General features: G+C 34.6%; 1 protein-coding gene and 1 pseudogene across 1 annotated transcript; both read left to right on the forward strand.

The window, feature by feature from the left end:
- Nucleotides 1-639: 639 nt before the first annotated feature.
- On the forward strand, nt 640-6942 carry LOC125856371 (putative late blight resistance protein homolog R1B-17). Its single transcript, XM_049535905.1, has 4 exons — nt 640-1192; nt 3829-4560; nt 4790-6299; nt 6827-6942. The coding sequence occupies exons 1-3, from the start codon at nt 725-727 to the stop codon at nt 6260-6262; spliced, it is 2673 nt and encodes an 890-aa protein (XP_049391862.1). The 5' UTR covers nt 640-724; the 3' UTR covers nt 6263-6299; nt 6827-6942.
- Nucleotides 6943-12150: 5208 nt separating this feature from the next.
- LOC125856256 (putative late blight resistance protein homolog R1A-3) overlaps nt 12151-18093 on the forward strand; it is a 13687-nt pseudogene continuing 7744 nt past the window's right edge.

Raw genomic sequence — 18093 nt, forward strand, 5'->3', positions numbered from 1 at the left:
GTTACCAAAGTTTAATGAACCAGTGAAGAACAAAAGAACATAAATTAGTTCACAAATCTAAAATCTGTAACACATACCAGAATCTGGAAAAACAGAAAGAAGATCAAGCCTACTGAATGCACAGTGTCCCCTTAAGGAAATTATTCCCCTCTAGTATCCGAGGTTTGATTTGAAATATGTCCTCCCAGGATAGAATGATCTCAATCACCAGTGTATTGATACCCAAAACACTGGTGTCAGCGAGCCACTTAACGGCAGTAAAGTACACTTAGAATACTAGATTTAGTAGTAGAAGAAGAAGTTTAGAAAAATTCTATTTATAAAATGAGAGGAAATTCCTCAATTCATAGAAAACAAAGGGTAGTGTGAAAAGGTTCTTATTGTGCCTTACCGGAAAGGTCACAAACCTTTGGAAAAGTCACAATCTTTCGGAAAGGTCACCACCTTTCATAAAAGTCGCAACTTTTCATAAAAGTCTTAACTCTTCATAAAAGTCGCAACTTTTCATCAAAGTCACAACTCTTCATAAAAGTCGCAACTCTTCATTTTCCATTTCACACCTTTTAAAACCCAACAATAATACTAAAAGACTTAATTCAGAAATACAAAAGAGTCGACTTAATTTAGAAATACAAAAGAGTCAACTTAAGTCAATATATTCCACATCTTCATATACACAACTATGGCAGTATACTATTCTTCTTCATCAAATTAATTCTCAGAAATGGATCCGTTTACGGCCGCTGCATTAACCACGGCAGTGACAGCCACCGTGAGCCTTCTGGTGGAGAACTTGTCGCATCTTATAAGTTATAATTGGAAGTTGTATACAGGATTGAAGAAATCGTGTGAAGATTTGTTTGATGAAGTGAAGCGATTAAATGCATTCTTAGTCGATAACGCGAATCAGAGAAGTAATAGTACGCAATGGGAGGTACTAGTCGATAAAATTCGACATACAGTATATAAAGCAGAGGATGTTGTTGATAAATTATTGATTCAGGCCAAGATAGACCAAGAGAGTAGTATAGCTAAAAAATTGATTCACAAAACTTACAAAAACATGAATTTTACAGAGGAAATCAATGAGATACTTGAAGAGGTGAGGAAAATCCTTGATGAAAATCAACATTTGTTTGAGGCCAACCCAATGATTGATCATCATGCTAAAAAAGTTGTCCAGGAGGAACAGGTTCGTTTATGAAATCTGCACAAAATTTCAATGCTTATGCGATTTTTTAATTTTTGAGATCTCAATCATTAAGCTGATTTGTTTTCAAGATTTGAATTCAGATCTTAATTATTAAGGGTGTGTTTGGCATGAAGGAAAATGTTTTTTTGAAATATTTTTCCAAAATACTTTTTTTTGTGTGGTGGGGGACTCGGGGTTAGAATATGGGATGGGGTAAATAATGAAATTTTAAAAAATTTAAAATATTTTTCCAAAATATTTTTTTTTGTGTGTGGGGGGAGGGGGTAGGGATGGTGGGGGTTGGATGAGGTAAAAATAAATTTCTTTTTTTTTTTTGTTTGGGGGGAAGGGGAGCTGGTTTGGGGGTAGGGGTAAAAAATATTTGTAGTTTAAGAATAAAAAAATAAAAAAATTGGTCGGGTACGGGGTACGGAGTAGGGTAAGAAAAAAAATATTGTAATTTAAGGATGAAGTAGAGTTTTGAAATATATTTTCCTTAATTTTTGAAATGAAGTCATTTTCCTTAAATTTGAGGAAAATAAGGTGATTTGGAAAACATTTAATCCAACCAAACCTGAGAAAATTGGAAAACAATTTCCAGAAAATATTTTCCTTCATACCAAACACGCCCTAAGTGTGTTGGTTTTTCTTATTTTACAACCACTTAATGAGTTTCAATAAGTATGATGAGTAAGATCTATGATAAAGTCTTAATATCATTTAAATGTCTATTTAAGAATTTTCACAAAGATGACAATTCACTATTACTCTATTTACTTTGACCTACTACCTGCAACTAGCAGTTTAGTCACAATTGCCACCACCGTCAATCACACCACTTATCATCAACAACCACCATCCTCGGCCCAACCATAACCGCCAATACTATCAATCACACCACCTACCACCACAATCAATATCGTTAATCTCCAAAATTAATTGTCATTATCATTAGCCATCATTTGCAATCATCACCATCCTCAATCAGATTTCAATTATTAATTAATCGGTTTGTTTTCATGATTTGAATTCAGATCTTAATTATTAAGTGTGTTGGTCTTTCTTATTTTACAACCACTTAATGAGTATGATTGAGTAAGATCTATCACAAAGTCCTAATATCATTAAGACGTTTATTTAAGAATTTTCACAAAGATGACAGTTCACTGTTACTTCATCTACTTTCACCCACCATCCACAAGTATCATATTAGTCACAACTACCACCACCGTCAATCACACCACCTAGCATCCACAACCACCATCCTCAGTCTAACCACAACCACTAGTACCGTCAATCACCAAATTATTCATCATTATCATTAACCATTATTTGCAACCATCACCATCAACCATTATTACATCCACTAATCACTATCGATAATTTCCACCATTGGTCAACATTATATATCACTGACCTCCATCATCATTCACCACACCATTTATTATCAGTATCATTCTACTATTAACTATCAACCGCCACCAACAACAACCACGGTTAATCACTACTGCCAACCACTATACGATAAAGATATTGTCCACAACCACTATCATCACTGAACACTATCCAAAATCGACACACGCAATCACTATCGTTAGTTATTACCACCATCAATTGTCATATAAAATTTCATATTTTCTTGTAGTGAAAGATGGGGATTGAAAATATAAAGAGTAAAATAGACAATGCATAGAATAAGGGGTTTGAGGACATATTTTTCATAGTTGAGGGGGAGTTTGATTTTTAAAGCAAAATTGGGGATAGAAATAATATTCGCCCAATGTAAATATATGTACAACAATAATAAATTTGGTGACTACACAAATCCTAGCACCACCATGCATCAGTCATCTCCTCAAGTACTAAAACATGCTAGAGCTCAGCCCACTAATTACAATCACTTGCTCGGAGGCGAACTCAAGATTTAAAAATTTCGGGTGCATCAATATTATCTTAACTCAAATATGAGCTTCAAGATAAACTTAAAAAATAAAAACAATAAAATAATGTTGTAGCTGGATTCGAATCTAAGTCATGTGTGTGGTTCCTCTAGCTTGTACCAGCAACAAAATGGCAAACTTATACCCTTCATGGGTGCACGTTAAATATATTCTAATTTATGTCAGTTTCTCAAGATAGATATACACCTCTACACATGATTCTTTCCGAAGTTAACGGGTGCACGTGCACCCCTTGCTCCTGCAACACCACCAGTCCATAATAAATACTTTTCTTATATTCGAAAATTATTTAGCTTTAAGGTGTGTTTGGTACAAAGGAAAATAATATTTTGTGGAATATAACTAGTTTTTTATTTACTTTCTAATGTTAGGTGTGTAAGCAAAAATATGTTGTCCAAGATAATTTATATGTAATCTAGCAAATATTACGGTGATGGGATGGGGATCGAAGGAGACGATGAACTTCTAATGCTATTTTGTAACTTGTTTTCTACTCCACTAGAAAAAAAAAACATTTTTCTAATATTTAAGAAACCGTTTTCCCAGACAAAATACCAATTCAAACGTTTACCTGTCTATATTTGGATAGGCAGGTATACAATTTGACATAACACATTGAAAATTAACTCACACATGAATTGGCACATGATCATAGCTTATTTGTCCATCTTAAAGGGTTCGTTATTGGAAAATCACGAAGTTGTTGGATTTGATGAGGAGGCAACAAAAGTGATCAATCGTCTGGTTGAAGGAGCAGAGTGTCTAGATGTTATCCCAGTTGTTGGAATGCCGGGACTTGGTAAAACCACACTGGCAAGAAAAATCTATAATGATCCTAAGATTTCGCGAGAATTTTTCAGTTACATTTGGGTTTTCATCGGACAATCAATGTGTGTAAAAAGGGATATCCTTTTTAATATTCTGAAAAAGTTCACAAATTCCGTTGATGAATTCAAAAACAGAAATGAGGCAGACATAACTCAGGAAATACGTAAGCGCGTAGCTAATGGAGGTAAATGTCTCATTGTCTTGGATAATGTGTGGGATCCAAATGTTGTAGATTTTGTCAAGACAGTTTTCCCTGATAATAAAAAAGCCCACAGGATCATGATGACCACTCGACACGAAGACATTGCTAGATCTGTCAATAAATATCCCCACAATCTGAAATTTCTGGATGGAGATGAAAGTTTCCAGCTGCTAGAAAAGAGAGCTTTTGGCGTTAGCCGTTATCCTGTTGAGTTAGTAGAACATGGAGAAGCCATTGTAGCAAAATGTAGTGGAGTACCACTTACAATTGTGGTAATTGCAGGAGCTTTAAGAGGTCGTACGAGCGAAATTGATTGGAAAGTAGTTAGGGAAAATGTAGGGAAACACCTTATACAAGAAGACAAACTTCAGAGATGTGTGAATGNATGGAGATGAAAGTTTCCAGCTGCTAGAAAAGAGAGCTTTTGGCGTTAGCCGTTGTCCTGTTGAGTTAGTAGAACATGGAGAAGCCATTGTAGCAAAATGTAGTGGAGTACCACTTACAATTGTGGTAATTGCAGGAGCTTTAAGAGGTCGTACGAGCGAAATTGATTGGAAAGTAGTTAGAGAAAATGTGGGGAAGCACCTTTTAGAAGACAAACGTCAGAGATGTTTGAATGTTGTGAGACTGAGTTACAATCATTTGCCTCAAGAAAAAAAGGCTTGCTTCTTGTATTTTGGTGCCTTTCCTCAAGGATTCGATATCCCTGCTTGGAAATTGATTCGACTATGGATTGCCGAGGGACTCATAATGTCCAAGTTATCAGGCATTGAAATTGAAGATATAGCAGAGTATTATCTGAATGACTTTGCCAACCGGAACTTAGTGATGGTAACAGGAAAGAGGTCTAATGGTCGAATTAAAACTTTTCGTGTTCACGACATGTTACATGAGTTCTGCGTTGAAGAGGGTACTAGATTGACTCTTTTCAAACAAGTATGTCTCACATCTGATCAAGACATACAAAACTCAATTACTTGTCGTCGAGTGTCTATTCAATCATCTGTTCCTCAAAATTTCATCTCAAAAAAGACAGTTGAAGAACATGTTAAGTCATTGTTATGTTTTTCCTCAAAACAAAAACAAGTTGACTTTTCAAATATCGACGTCAAACTCATCCCTAACGCATTTCCACTTAAGAGAGTCTTAGACATTGAATCCCTTAAGTTTAGTATTCCCAGGGAATTTTACCAGCTATTGCACATGAGGTATATTGCTATCTCAGGTGATTTCAAGGAACTTCCTAAACTCTTCACTTCTTTCTGTAATGCACAAACTCTTATTCTGAATACTTCCAAGCCCACCCTTGATATAAAAGCTGACATATGGAACATGCCACGTTTACGCCATCTGCGCACCAACAAACCTGCAATCTTGCCACCTCCTACCGCCTCATCAACAAGTAGTAGTACAAATTCTTGTTTGTTGCAAACTCTATCTCTGGTTACACCAGAAAGCTGCAATGGAAATGTTCTTTCAAAGGCTGGTAATGTCAAAAAAATGAGTATTGAAGGTAATTTGACGCCTTTTCTTGAAACTAGCAAGGGTGAATTTTTCAGCAATTTTCAAGTGCTAAAGCTCTTGGAAAGTTTAACACTGCTAAATGATGATAAGAGTAATAAAGCTCTTCACCTTCCGTCAGCATTCTCCGAATGTTTACCACATTTGAAGAAGTTAACTCTATCAAAAACAAGGTTTGACTGGAACCAGACATATAGATTGGGGCAGGTGAAAAATCTCCAGGTCCTAAAATTGAAAGAAAATGCATTCACGGGGCCGTCCTGGAAGATGGAGCCGGGAGGTTTCAAGAAACTTCAGGTCTTGTGGATTGAAATGGCAGATTTCGTGTCGTGGGAGGCATCAAACTGTCCCTTCCCAAGACTTAGGAGCCTTGTCCTGATCTCCTGCCTTAATCTTGAGGCTGTGCCACTTGAGCTTGTCGATTTGGATAACCTTCAAGAGATGACACTGGACAACACAAGCAAAGCAAGTGAATCTACAAGAGAAATAGAACGTGAGAAAAAGAAGAAGCAAGCTGATCCAGAAAGTGGCAAGTTCAAGCTCACTATTCCCTATTGAAGCTGATTTCAGTGCCACAAAGTGAAGTTTCAATAAGGTCAGTCCACTTCTCTCCATCTCATATCATTAAATATCGAATATGACATTTTTCAATAAGATTGCATCTATCCCTATAGTCTCTATACACAGAATTAGTAGGTAGCAGTGTGTTGTCTTGCTGTCTGTTCATATCAGTAGTCATAGTATTGCTCTTATAGTTTCTTATCCTTCGATTTTAGTTACTATATGTTGTCCCTTATACCTCAATTATCATAATGTTTGTTGTAGTTTATTTATGTTACTATCTGTTGTTTTTGTTATTATCTGTTGTTTATCGGAAACAACCTCTCTTCCTTTGAGGCAAGGTTCCTCCCCAAACTCTATTTTGTGGGACTACACTGAGTATGTTGTTGCATCGTGGGTTTCGCACTTTGCTGAAGCATTAAATTGGGCAACATTACTCTGTTATACTAATAATACAGAATTTAGGTGCCTTTATATCAAACATAGATTATATTCAATTATTTTCGTGTTCGTCACATTCCTCTCCTATTTTTCTCTTACTTGTTTTCCTCCTTTTCGCAGGAGAGTATCAAGGCATGATGATGCATTTGCAGTCTCAGTTCATCTGATTACCAGTTCCAATAAAGAAAAAAACATTTCCCTTGGTGGTTTTGGAGATGTTTTAAATTGATGTTTTGTTTCATGTAAACTGTTTCGAATAAGTATTTTTTGTGTTTTCTTTCAATACTGAATAATTTGTTTAATATGTAGTTAATATTTGGATATCTATGTATTGTTCAAAGACATGTTATTTGTTAGTTATGAATCTTATTTTGTGTGTAAGCTCTCTGATATATGATCAAGAACAGTGACCAAATGCATAATACATAAACATGACTCTTAACTTGACTTCAACAAATAATTAAGCCCTCCAACTTTGAGTGTGCACAAGCAGACACTTAAACTTGTATAAAATTAAACAAGCAGAAACACGTGTCCTACATGGCATAATGCACGTAGGATGTCATGTAGGACACAAAATTGTCATGTAGGTCAAATGTGTCCATATGTTCAATTTTATACAAGTTTAAGTGTCTACTTGTGCACACTCACAATTAAAGGTCATAGTTGCGAGCTGACGCTAAGTTAAGGGTCATGTCTATGTATTATGCCTTTTTTCTAACATGTTCATCAATGGACAATTGACACTTTTTTCATGGTAGTTTCTAAAGTGAAGAAGGCAATTACCACTATTACTATGAACGGTTGGATGACATTGTATGAACAGGTGTACTACCAACAAGGATTGTGGTGGAGTAGTACGTACTTCTTGATCCTTAATCAAAGAAATACAAAATAGGGAATGTTCTTAATGTATATACTATAGACGTCGAACCCTTTGGTTAGCTCCTATGTCTATTTCTTTAGATTTTGAACCCGCTTAGTGAAAATTATGGCTCCACCACTGAATGTGAGACTTACTGAAGCGAATCTAAATTTAATCTGGCCTGGGTACTGTCGTTTATCTTGATGTCAACAAAACTCCTTTCTTCCACAATTAAAACAATTGTTGAGACTAATAAGATGATGAGCTCGCACTGGCATACAAACCACGGTTAAAATGGGAGGAAGTTAAAAGGTTTGTATAAATTAAATGGAAAATGTCAAATGTGTATCAAACTTTGAGAAAAGGCTTATATACGTCATTTATTAAAAATTTGGCTCATCTATGTCATATTCAAAAGATTCATCCATGTAATTAATCATTAACTGAAAAAAAAATTGGTTTTGCAAAATCATTTTTTGCACATGATCAATTATGATTTAGTCATGTCATTAATTAATGGAAAGGGTCAAAAATGCCCTTAAACTATGCGAAAGGAACAAAAGTGCCCTTCATTTGTAGTTTGGTCCAAAAATGCTCTTATCGTCAAATGTCAATACTTTGGTCCAGAAATGCCCTTATTGTTATTTAATGGGTTAAAAGTACTCATTTTTCAAATAAATATATTGTTTATTTTCTTTTAACACATTTTTTTTCTAATAATATTTTTTTTAAATTAGCAAATGTTTATCTTACTTCAATTTAGAAAATAAAATAAAAATGAAACTATTTCTTATTTTAATAAAAAAAATTATTATAATTAGTTTTTTATCGTTATATAAATATAAATCAATGATGGATATACTATGATCTTATATATATGACATATATTATATGTCGAAAGGGTATATGTAGTTAAAATATTTTAATTGATAAAATAAGATTAAGAAGAAAAAAAATATTTCTTACATTAGTTTATTTGTTAAAGTGATTTTAAAATTAAAGAAAGAAAACAAGAACATGGTTTTTTAATAATATTTTAATTATGAAGAAGATGTGTTTAAACAGGGAAAAATAATAATATATGTATTCGAAAAATGACATTTTTGACCCATTTAGTAACTATAGGAGCATTTCTGGACCAAAATATTGACTGCAAGGGCATATTTGAACCAAAATATTGACGACAAAGACATTTTTGAGTCAAACTACAAATAAAGGACATTTTTGTTCCTTTCACATAGTTTAAGGGCATTTCTTTTACCCTTTTCCAAAAATCAAGAGAAATAAAGTATTACAAAAAACACATAACTGCAATTTGTTGGGCATCAACATCATAACCTTTTATTATTATTATTATTTTGAAGAAAGAAACTATATTGCAAATTTTCAATTAATTTATATCTATAATAATAATAAAGTAACATCAAACTTGCCATTTTTTATTCTTGTCACCTAATTACTTGATTAGGACTAATTGAATAATGTTTTTCTGACTATTATTGATCCACTAGCAAATATTTTTATGGACAGTAGGAATTATATAGAAAGACTTTGCTTTAATAATTCAAAATAGTAGTAAACTTAGCTTAAACTATTCTATTTCACATCTAGACTTTAATTGCTTCTTGCTTTTGCTCACTCAATTTTGTCAATAGAAGTGTTGTAAATCTGCAACAAGGCAAACTACCATTTAGGAGGAAGTAAAGGAAAAGGTAAAATATTTTTTTACTTTTCTCTTTCTATTTCATTTTACATGTATTTTTGTGATTTGAAAGAAATATTTTGACTCAATGGCAGATAGAGTATTATCTCCTTTTTGTTTTAATTTTGATTATTTGTGGATTATATACGTAATAAGAACTAGAAAAATGGTTTATATTTTTGACTTAATAATTAATTATATAGAATGTATATATGTTATTATACATATAATCATATGATAATTAAGTTTTTTTTTTAATCCATATTTAGGAGCTTTAATTATTTTTGCTCATAACGTTAGGATTGAAGGTAAGGGTGTTTACCATATGGGTAACTCTCTCTTCTTGATAATTAAGCATCAATAAATAGTAATTGAAAGAATTTATTTCTTGGAATCAAGATCGGTCTCCGATTGTCTTCTATTTTCTTTATAAACTGTTTTTCAATTTTTTCATGTTTGGTTGGTCAAAAGTATTAGAGAACATTTTCTCTTTTGAAAAAAATACAGTTTCTTAAAATTAAGAAAAATGACTTTTCTAGTAAAATTAAGAAAATAAGTTGTGCAAGGGACATTACACACTAATTTGTCTAAATTATATATAAAATAATTTTAAGATGGTACTTTCTACTTGTTTATCGAACACCAAAAGATAAATAAAAAATCTCACATATCTTTCTTCGTACCAAACACACTATAAGGTCCAAGCTTGTAAAAAGGAGATTAAGGTCTCTAATCACGATATGTAAGACCTTTCAAAGTAGTTTATGTTGATATAGATCTTGGTTGGTTCTACATATAAGATCTTAATATATCGTGATATAGGAAAACACTTTTAACATAGGATGTGTTTAGTACAGAGGAAATATATATTTTCTTAATATTTATTTATTTATTTTTTTTTAAAAAAACCAGAAAATAATTTCTGATTTGTGTAAATTTAGATGTCTTTCTAGTGTTTTTATCAGGACCCGAGGACGGGGGATCCTTATATACTAGTATTATAGAATATATATGTTGGATATACAGTATGATCTGATAATTAAGCGTTTGTTTTACTCATCTCTCTAGAAGTTTCCACTATTTTTTTTTTTTTGTGTTTACTATACAAGTAACTCTCTCTTGTTGATTATTATGCTTCAATACATAGTAGTTGAAATAATTTATTTCCTTGCATCAAGATCTGCCTCTGATCCTTTTTTTCTTTCTACTATAAATTGTTTTATCAATTTTTTCATATTTGATTGGTTAAAAAAATTAGAGAATATTATTATCCTTATCAAATATGCTTATTAAATATGCATATGATTAATTGAAAAATCAGTTCCCTGGTAATTGAAGGCTGGTTGGAGGTTGGAGATTTAATTCAGTATAAATGGAAATAGGAGAATTAGGAACAAGCAAGTCATTGGTATGTCTATCAATTTTAATCTTCCAAAATGCTCTACTCTCGTTCAAGCTATAATGGTCAAAACAGAGTTCTGAGGTCATCTATTTGAGGTCTCTGATATTATATGGAGGAAAACATTTTCTGGAAAATGTTTTCCAATTTTCCCATGTTTGGAAAATGTTTTCTAAATCAACTCATTTTCTTCAAATCTAAGGAAAATGACTTCCTTTCCAAAATTAAGGAAAACGTTTTCCAAACTCTACTTCATCCTTTAATTTTTTTCTTACCCTACCCATATCTCGTACCCTACCCCCTTCGTTCAAAAAAATAATAATTTAATTTTCATATTTTTTAAATTTCAAATATATNCCCCCCCCCCCCCCCCCCAAAAAAAAAAAATTGGTTTCGAAAAATATAAAGCCGATGGAAAATGGTTCCGGCTAGTGATTTGATATAAAGCCGATGAAAAATGGTTCCAGCTAGTGATATAAAGCCGATGGGAAATGATTTAGGCGAGAGATTGACTATGTGACTTGATGCCTTTGATGCTTATGCGTGACCTACTTGATACTTGAGAATGATATGCTTGTTGCGTGTGAATGAACTACTTGACTTTGGAATTGACTTGTGTGATTTGTTTGAAAATTGAACTGTGAATATTGGGCTTTGCGAGCCATATATTGTAGAATTATTAGGTTGGGCTGATTTCTGTGCAGGTTGTAGTTTAAGGAGGTTCGGTTGGAGAGTCGGGGGTATTCGTTTTCTAGCTAGTTGCTTTGTTTAGTAGGTTGCTTGTTGGGTACAATGTTGTTGGTACTCACCCCTTACTTCTACACTTGTGTATGTTCCGAGCTCGGACCCGTGTGATCTCTTTCTCCTTCTTTGATCTCGAGGCTCGTAAAGGACTTGAAGAGGTCGTTGCTTGTCATCCGAGACCCTCTTTTTCCCTTTCTTACACTTTGTGCTATTTGAGAAACAAAGATTGAGACTTGTATTTATTTCTTAATTTCATGGTTATGTATTTAATGGCTTGTACACGTGATAATCAGATTGTGGGGGTTTAAATAGAAGAATAAGTTTTTCCGCTTTATCTTGTTCTTGTTTTATTGTAATTTCACATCTCTTTCATTTTCGTTGGGTTGAGGCTGACTTGTCTTGGTGGGAATAGACAAGTGTCATCATGTCCACTTTTCGGATCGTAACATTAAGTATGGTCATTGTAAGATATTTTGATATGTTAAGATAAATCTAAGAGTTTGTCATAGAGTTATGGATTCGATATAATATAATAACTTTTATTAAAATCTTGTATTTATCTAGAATCAAATAAATTACCAGAATTCAAAAATCATAAAGTCAATGGTTAACATTCTTTACTCTTGCTCCTTGCAGTTCCTTTTACTTGTGTTGTGTTTCTAATTTTTGTTCTTATTTAAATGTGCATGTGATTAGTTGAAACATCAATCCTGTGGAAATTGAATCTGGCATAAATGGAAAAAGGAAGGGAAAAGGGAAAGTGGGTCAGAAGAAGAAGAAAGGTATGTCTACTATTAGAGGAAGAAAGAAGAAGAATCAGGGATCTTATTGATGATTTCTTGAATGGCTTGAAGAAAATAAAGAATGAATTCATTGCTTCAAAATGGGATGACATTGAAAAGCTAAGAATGGAATTAAGATTCCTAAGAACATTTGTCCTGTTTGGGAATTCAAATTTGGATGACTTTTATGATATTATGTCCATGAATATAGATAAGTTCAATGATCTAACTGATTCAATTTTCAATGGAGATGAATTTATCCTAGCCAAATACAACATGGATAGTCTTGCGGCATACCTGCTGAAAGAAATCAAAAGTTATTTGAGATTGAAGAATGTAGCCATCATGACTGAGGAGAATATGTTTGAATATAGGGACAGCCTCCTCAAGCACCTCCATGATCTACCAAAGTATTGTTCTGATTTGCTTCTACCCCTCATGAGTGAATACAAGATTCTTCGGCAAGTATGCAGACATCTCAGACATTTCTATGAGTTGGAATGCAACAAAACAACAACAGAATTTCTCTATGATCGGTATCAAATGACAGGTGATAGAGTAACACAATTCTGTTTTGATCTTTGGACTGGATATTATAAACCCTATAACGATGAGTATGCCGTCTCTCAATGCTCTTCCAAGATCACTTCTCTACTCATCGACATAATCCCTCTCGAGCTGGAGGTTCTATACATTTCTACTTCTAAGCTCATCAAAGAATCAAGGTCAACTGAACTAGAATGATTTGTTAAGCAAATCCTAAAAGCATCTCCAAGGATTCTTCAAAAGTATCTTATTCATCTCCAACAACGCATGGAAGGTGCAGTAACTGTAAATTACACTCCAACTCAAAGCATTAATGTCATGATGGAGTTCCTATTGATCTTTCTCACTGATATACCAAAACGGTTTATCCATCGTGAAAAATTGAACAATATGTTGGCACATGCTGGAGTGCTTACAAGAAAAATATCTATTCTGGTGAGCAAGCTGTTGGAGGAGATCTCTGAGAATAATATCAACGAAGCGGACTTTTCAGCTCCAGACTTTTTGCAAGAAATTGAACAAATGAAGGGAGATATCAGACAGATTTTTTTAAAAGCCCCGGAGTCATCTCAACTTCGTTTTCCTATGGATGATGGTTTCCTCTTCATGAATCTTCTACTCAGACATTTAAATGATTTGCTCATTTCCAATGTCTATTCAGTTACTCTGATAAAGAAAGAAATTGGGATGGTGAAAGAAAGCCTTGAATTCCTAACATCATCTTTCGGGAAAGTCACGAAAACGTTGGATGATACTACTGGAGTAGTTAAATATTGTTGGTTGCATGCTTTAGATGTGGCATATGAGGCAGAACATGTCATTAATTCCATTCTTGTCAGAGATAAAGCTCTCTCGCATTTAATCTTCTCACTTCGGAATGTCACTGATAAGATCAAGCTTATTGTGGCACAAGTCACCGGTTTACAGCTGGAGGATAAGAATGGGGATGAAACCCTTGATGCAAAGTCTTCCAACGAGCCAATTGAGTTAACCTCATCATCTTTTGTTGAGGTAACAGTAGGTCATGAGGAAGATGAAGCCTGGATCATTGGCCAGCTCCTTGATGAACATGAATCCGAGCTTGATGTCATTTCCATTGTCGGAATGCCAGGACTCGGTAAAACTACTCTTGCCAATAAAGTGTATAACAATACATTGTTGCTAGTCATTTCAATGTCCGTGCTAAGTGCACTGTTTCCCAAAAGTATAACAAGTCAAACGTGTTGCAGGAGATTCTTCAGCAAGTTCCTCATGTCTCTGGAGGAAACGAAAGTGAGGATGACCCAGCTGATAAACTACGAAGAGCACTATTCGATAAAAGGTACCTCATCATTTTGGATGATGTGTGGGATACTGCAACAGGGGAGATGTTAATAGCATGTTTTCCAAAGGTTAAGAGAGGAAATAGAATTATCTTAACTAGCCGAAGTAGTGAGGTAGGTTCGAAAGTTAAATGCCATAGTGATTCTCTCCATCTTCAACTTTTAACACCTGAAAAAAGTTGGGATTTATTTGTAAAAAAGGTATTTGGAGATGAAGGAAGCTGCCCGGCTGAACTGTCAGAAGTTGGACACCAAATAGTTGAGAAATGTCAAGGGCTTCCTTTGGCTATTGTTTTGATTGCTGGAGTAATTGTTAGAGGAAAGAAAAAGGAAAAGGATTTGTGGCTTAAGATTCAACATAATCTGGATTCCTTTATTTCTTCGAACAACAATTTGCAGATGATGAAGGTTATGCAATTAAGTTATGACCATTTACCATGCCACCTGAAGCGTTGCTGCTTTACTTTGCAAGATCTCAAAAGAGCAAACGAACTCCAGTCTCTACATTGATGCAGTTGTGGATGGCCGAAGGGTTGGTGGATCATGATAGTTTAGAGGAAGCAACTCAAAGTTACTTGGATGCTTTAATTTCCAGTAGTCTGACAATGATGGATCATATCCCCTTCGAGAGTAGTGAGTATTTTTCTGTTATGATCAAGGTTTGCTATGTGCATGATGTTGTGCACGATTTTTGTTCAGTAAAAGCGAAAAAGGAAAGACTTTTCAAGTTAATCAATTCAGGTGGTCCATTTCATGCTTCTGATTACCTACACCGTCGTCTAACCGTTCATACTGATGACTACAGGCAACTCCACAAAAGATGTGTTTTGTTCAATTTTAATAAATGTTCAGCTGGTAGTAAGCATCTCATATCTTTGACAGTGAGTGGTTCTCTTGATAACTCCTGGTATATCTGTCACACAGGACACTTGAGACTTGTTAGAGTGTTGCAACTGGATGACATTGTTCTGGAAGATTCTTTAATGGAAGAAATAGGCTCCCTATTTCATTTGAGGTTCTTAAGCATTCGGACTCGAGATGTAAAAGCTATCCCAGTGTCGTGGGTGAACCTCCATAATCTGGAAACTCTGTTGATCAATAATGGATATTCCACCATGGTATTACTGCCTAGAATATTGAAACTGTCAAAGCTGAAACATGTGAGCATTGACCATATTTCTTTCTTTGAAGAAGAGGACGCAGACAAAAGTAGAATATTGGAAGGAGAGATTTCAAAGCTGACAAATTTATCCCATGTTGATATCTTATATTCTGAAGGCACGAATGATGCTCTGAAGAAGTTCCCAAATCTTCAGCACCTTGAGTGCACCATCAGGATACCCGTGGATCCTCCTACACACAGCGATTGGTTTCCCAAGTTTGATGTCCTTATTAACTTGAATCACTCTTTGTAGAAAACCGATGGAAATATTATGTTTATCCCAATGAATATCACTTCCCTAGCAGCTTGAAAGAGTTACGGTTGCTTGGTTTTCCCCTGAGACCTGATTTGTTGTCAGCAATTGCGGAATTGCCTCACCTTGAAATTCTGGTGATTATCGAGTCTTATTTCGTGGAGGATAAGTGGAATGCAAGTGAGGACATATATCAAAATCTTAAGACGTTGACTTTGCGAGGGGTCCGCCTTTCAGAATGGGATGTTGATAGGGAAACTTTTCCCAAGCTTGAGGAATTAATAGTAGAATGTTGTTACAAGCTTACGGAGATCCCTTGTGCATTTATGGATATACACACTTTAAAGTCCATTCATTTAACTAATATTATTCCTGAGCTTGCAGATTCAGCCATTGAGATTAAGAATGAAATAGCAGCTTACACAGGAGAGGACAGACTTGACGTCCATATATCACATGTGTATGAAAGAAGGGGTAATTAATTTCTTACATCTTCAGTATCCCTACCTAATTTATTTTAATTATTTAATCGTGTGTTTCTTTTAATATCATCATCATGTATATATCTTTGATCTGGCTTTGAGTTCAATTTTTACCAACTGATATAAGCACTTTCTGTTGGATGGCAATAAAAGCCTGTCGTAGCCTCTGTTTTCTGAGATACTGAAATAGAAAAAACGTTACAAGAAAGGCCTCAGTTGAACAAGTAGACACACTCTTTCTACGTGGTGTCATTTGTGAAATTTTGCATCTACACGTATATGTATTTGTTCAATTTTATACAGGTTTAAGTGTCTACAGGGCACAGATGCGAGTTGTTGTCAAGTTAATGAATATATTTATGTATTATGGAGAGTATCAATGCATTTTCATCTGATTACTAGTGTTTTATTTCATATATTGCTTCGCCTCATTAGTAATTTGTTTTATTTGCGGTTGGAAATTTAAACATTGCAGATTATTACTAGTAGGATAGTGAGATGGTACGCAAGGTGAGGTGATTTGAACTTGGTTAAGAGATCGAAGGAGATTGTTGGTTAATGTCAACATCCTGCTTATGGCAAGGCCACGAGAAGCTGGAATGGCCTTGCTTGGTGGAGTTAGTTAAGAAATAAAGTTGTATCTTTGCTATCGGCTATATCTTTTGGCATGATAGAGCACTCTTCTTTCTCAATTACTTTTTTATTTTGTCTACAATGTTATAGTTGATGTTGGGATGACTCTTTGTTTTGTCATTGTTAAAACAGTTTTATTTCTGTCCACCTTACTTGACTTGCCAATATTTTTTTTAGGGAAAAAAGTCTAAAATATATCTAAACTTTGATCGAAATTGCTATAACAATCTCAAATTTTGGGCAGGACCTATTACCCTGCACTATTTTATAGTATATTTTAAAGATATATAAGTGTCCATCTGGACAAGTTACTATTTATAATGATGCAATATTTATGATGTCCATGTGGGCACCTATATATCTTTATAATACACTACTAATTAGTGTAGGGGTAATAGGTCATGCCCAAAGTTTGATACATGTCCTCACTTTCATGGAGGATAGGTGAGGACATGTATCAAAGTCTGAAGACTTTATCTTTGCTTTGCTTGTGTTGTCCAACGTCATTTCTTGAAGTTAATCCAAATCGGCAAGCTCAAGAAAATTGCTGAATTCACCCTCACTAGTTTCAAGAAAAATTGACATTTTCTTTATTAATACTCAATAATATTTTGAGAATCTAACATTGTTTAAACTTTGTTGTTTTTTGTTACTAGAAGAACTTGTTGAATTCTATAAATACACCTTATTGGCGAATTACAATGTCATACACACATTCAACTCGACTTCCTTTGTACACAGATGGGTTGTGCAACTTTTGTTTATCACCTGTCATATGGTTTGCACAACCCAAATCAATGATCCAGTCATTCTCATGATCAATTGATTCATATATCATCGTTCTTAGTGCTAAATCCTCCTCTTCTATGGAAAAAATGCTTCAGCATCCCAAACATCTTCAGTTTTCTCATTTGAATTGGAGTGGCAGCATTACTCCCCACAGGTTGTTTCTTGAACCAACAATCCTTTTTCCATATGACCTGTCACGCCCCGAGCCTACACCCTGGGCGGGACCGGTACCCGGAGACCATTTCTGGCCCCAAGTGAACCCTTGGCCTGGCTTTCTTAACTCAGCGGAAACCTAACCCAACAGAATAATTCAATGCAATGCAATATTACAAAACAACTTAACTTATAAAATATGGCCATAAAGGCAACTCGAATCTCAAAATAGAATATTTACATAGATATACAGATAAGAGACTCAAAACTAACTGACTGACTGTCTGTCTATGAAGCCTCTAAAATACTGAGATGGATGTTGGGATAGACCCCGCAACATCCTAATAAAACAAAAACTAAGAACACAAAATAATTGAGTCCTCCGGAATGCAAGGAGGCTCACCACTGACTCTGGAGTGCTCAGCTGGATCAACGACGTGTAGGATGCTGATCCGGGGTACCTGAATCTGCATCATCAAATGATGCAGGCCAACTGGCATCAGTACATGGAATGTACAAGTATGCGAGCTGGAAAACTAAGCAACAAAGGCTAGA

The sequence above is a fragment of the Solanum stenotomum genome, chromosome 2 (assembly GCF_019186545.1).
Source record: "Solanum stenotomum isolate F172 chromosome 2, ASM1918654v1, whole genome shotgun sequence".
Classification (NCBI taxonomy): Eukaryota; Viridiplantae; Streptophyta; class Magnoliopsida; order Solanales; family Solanaceae; genus Solanum; species Solanum stenotomum.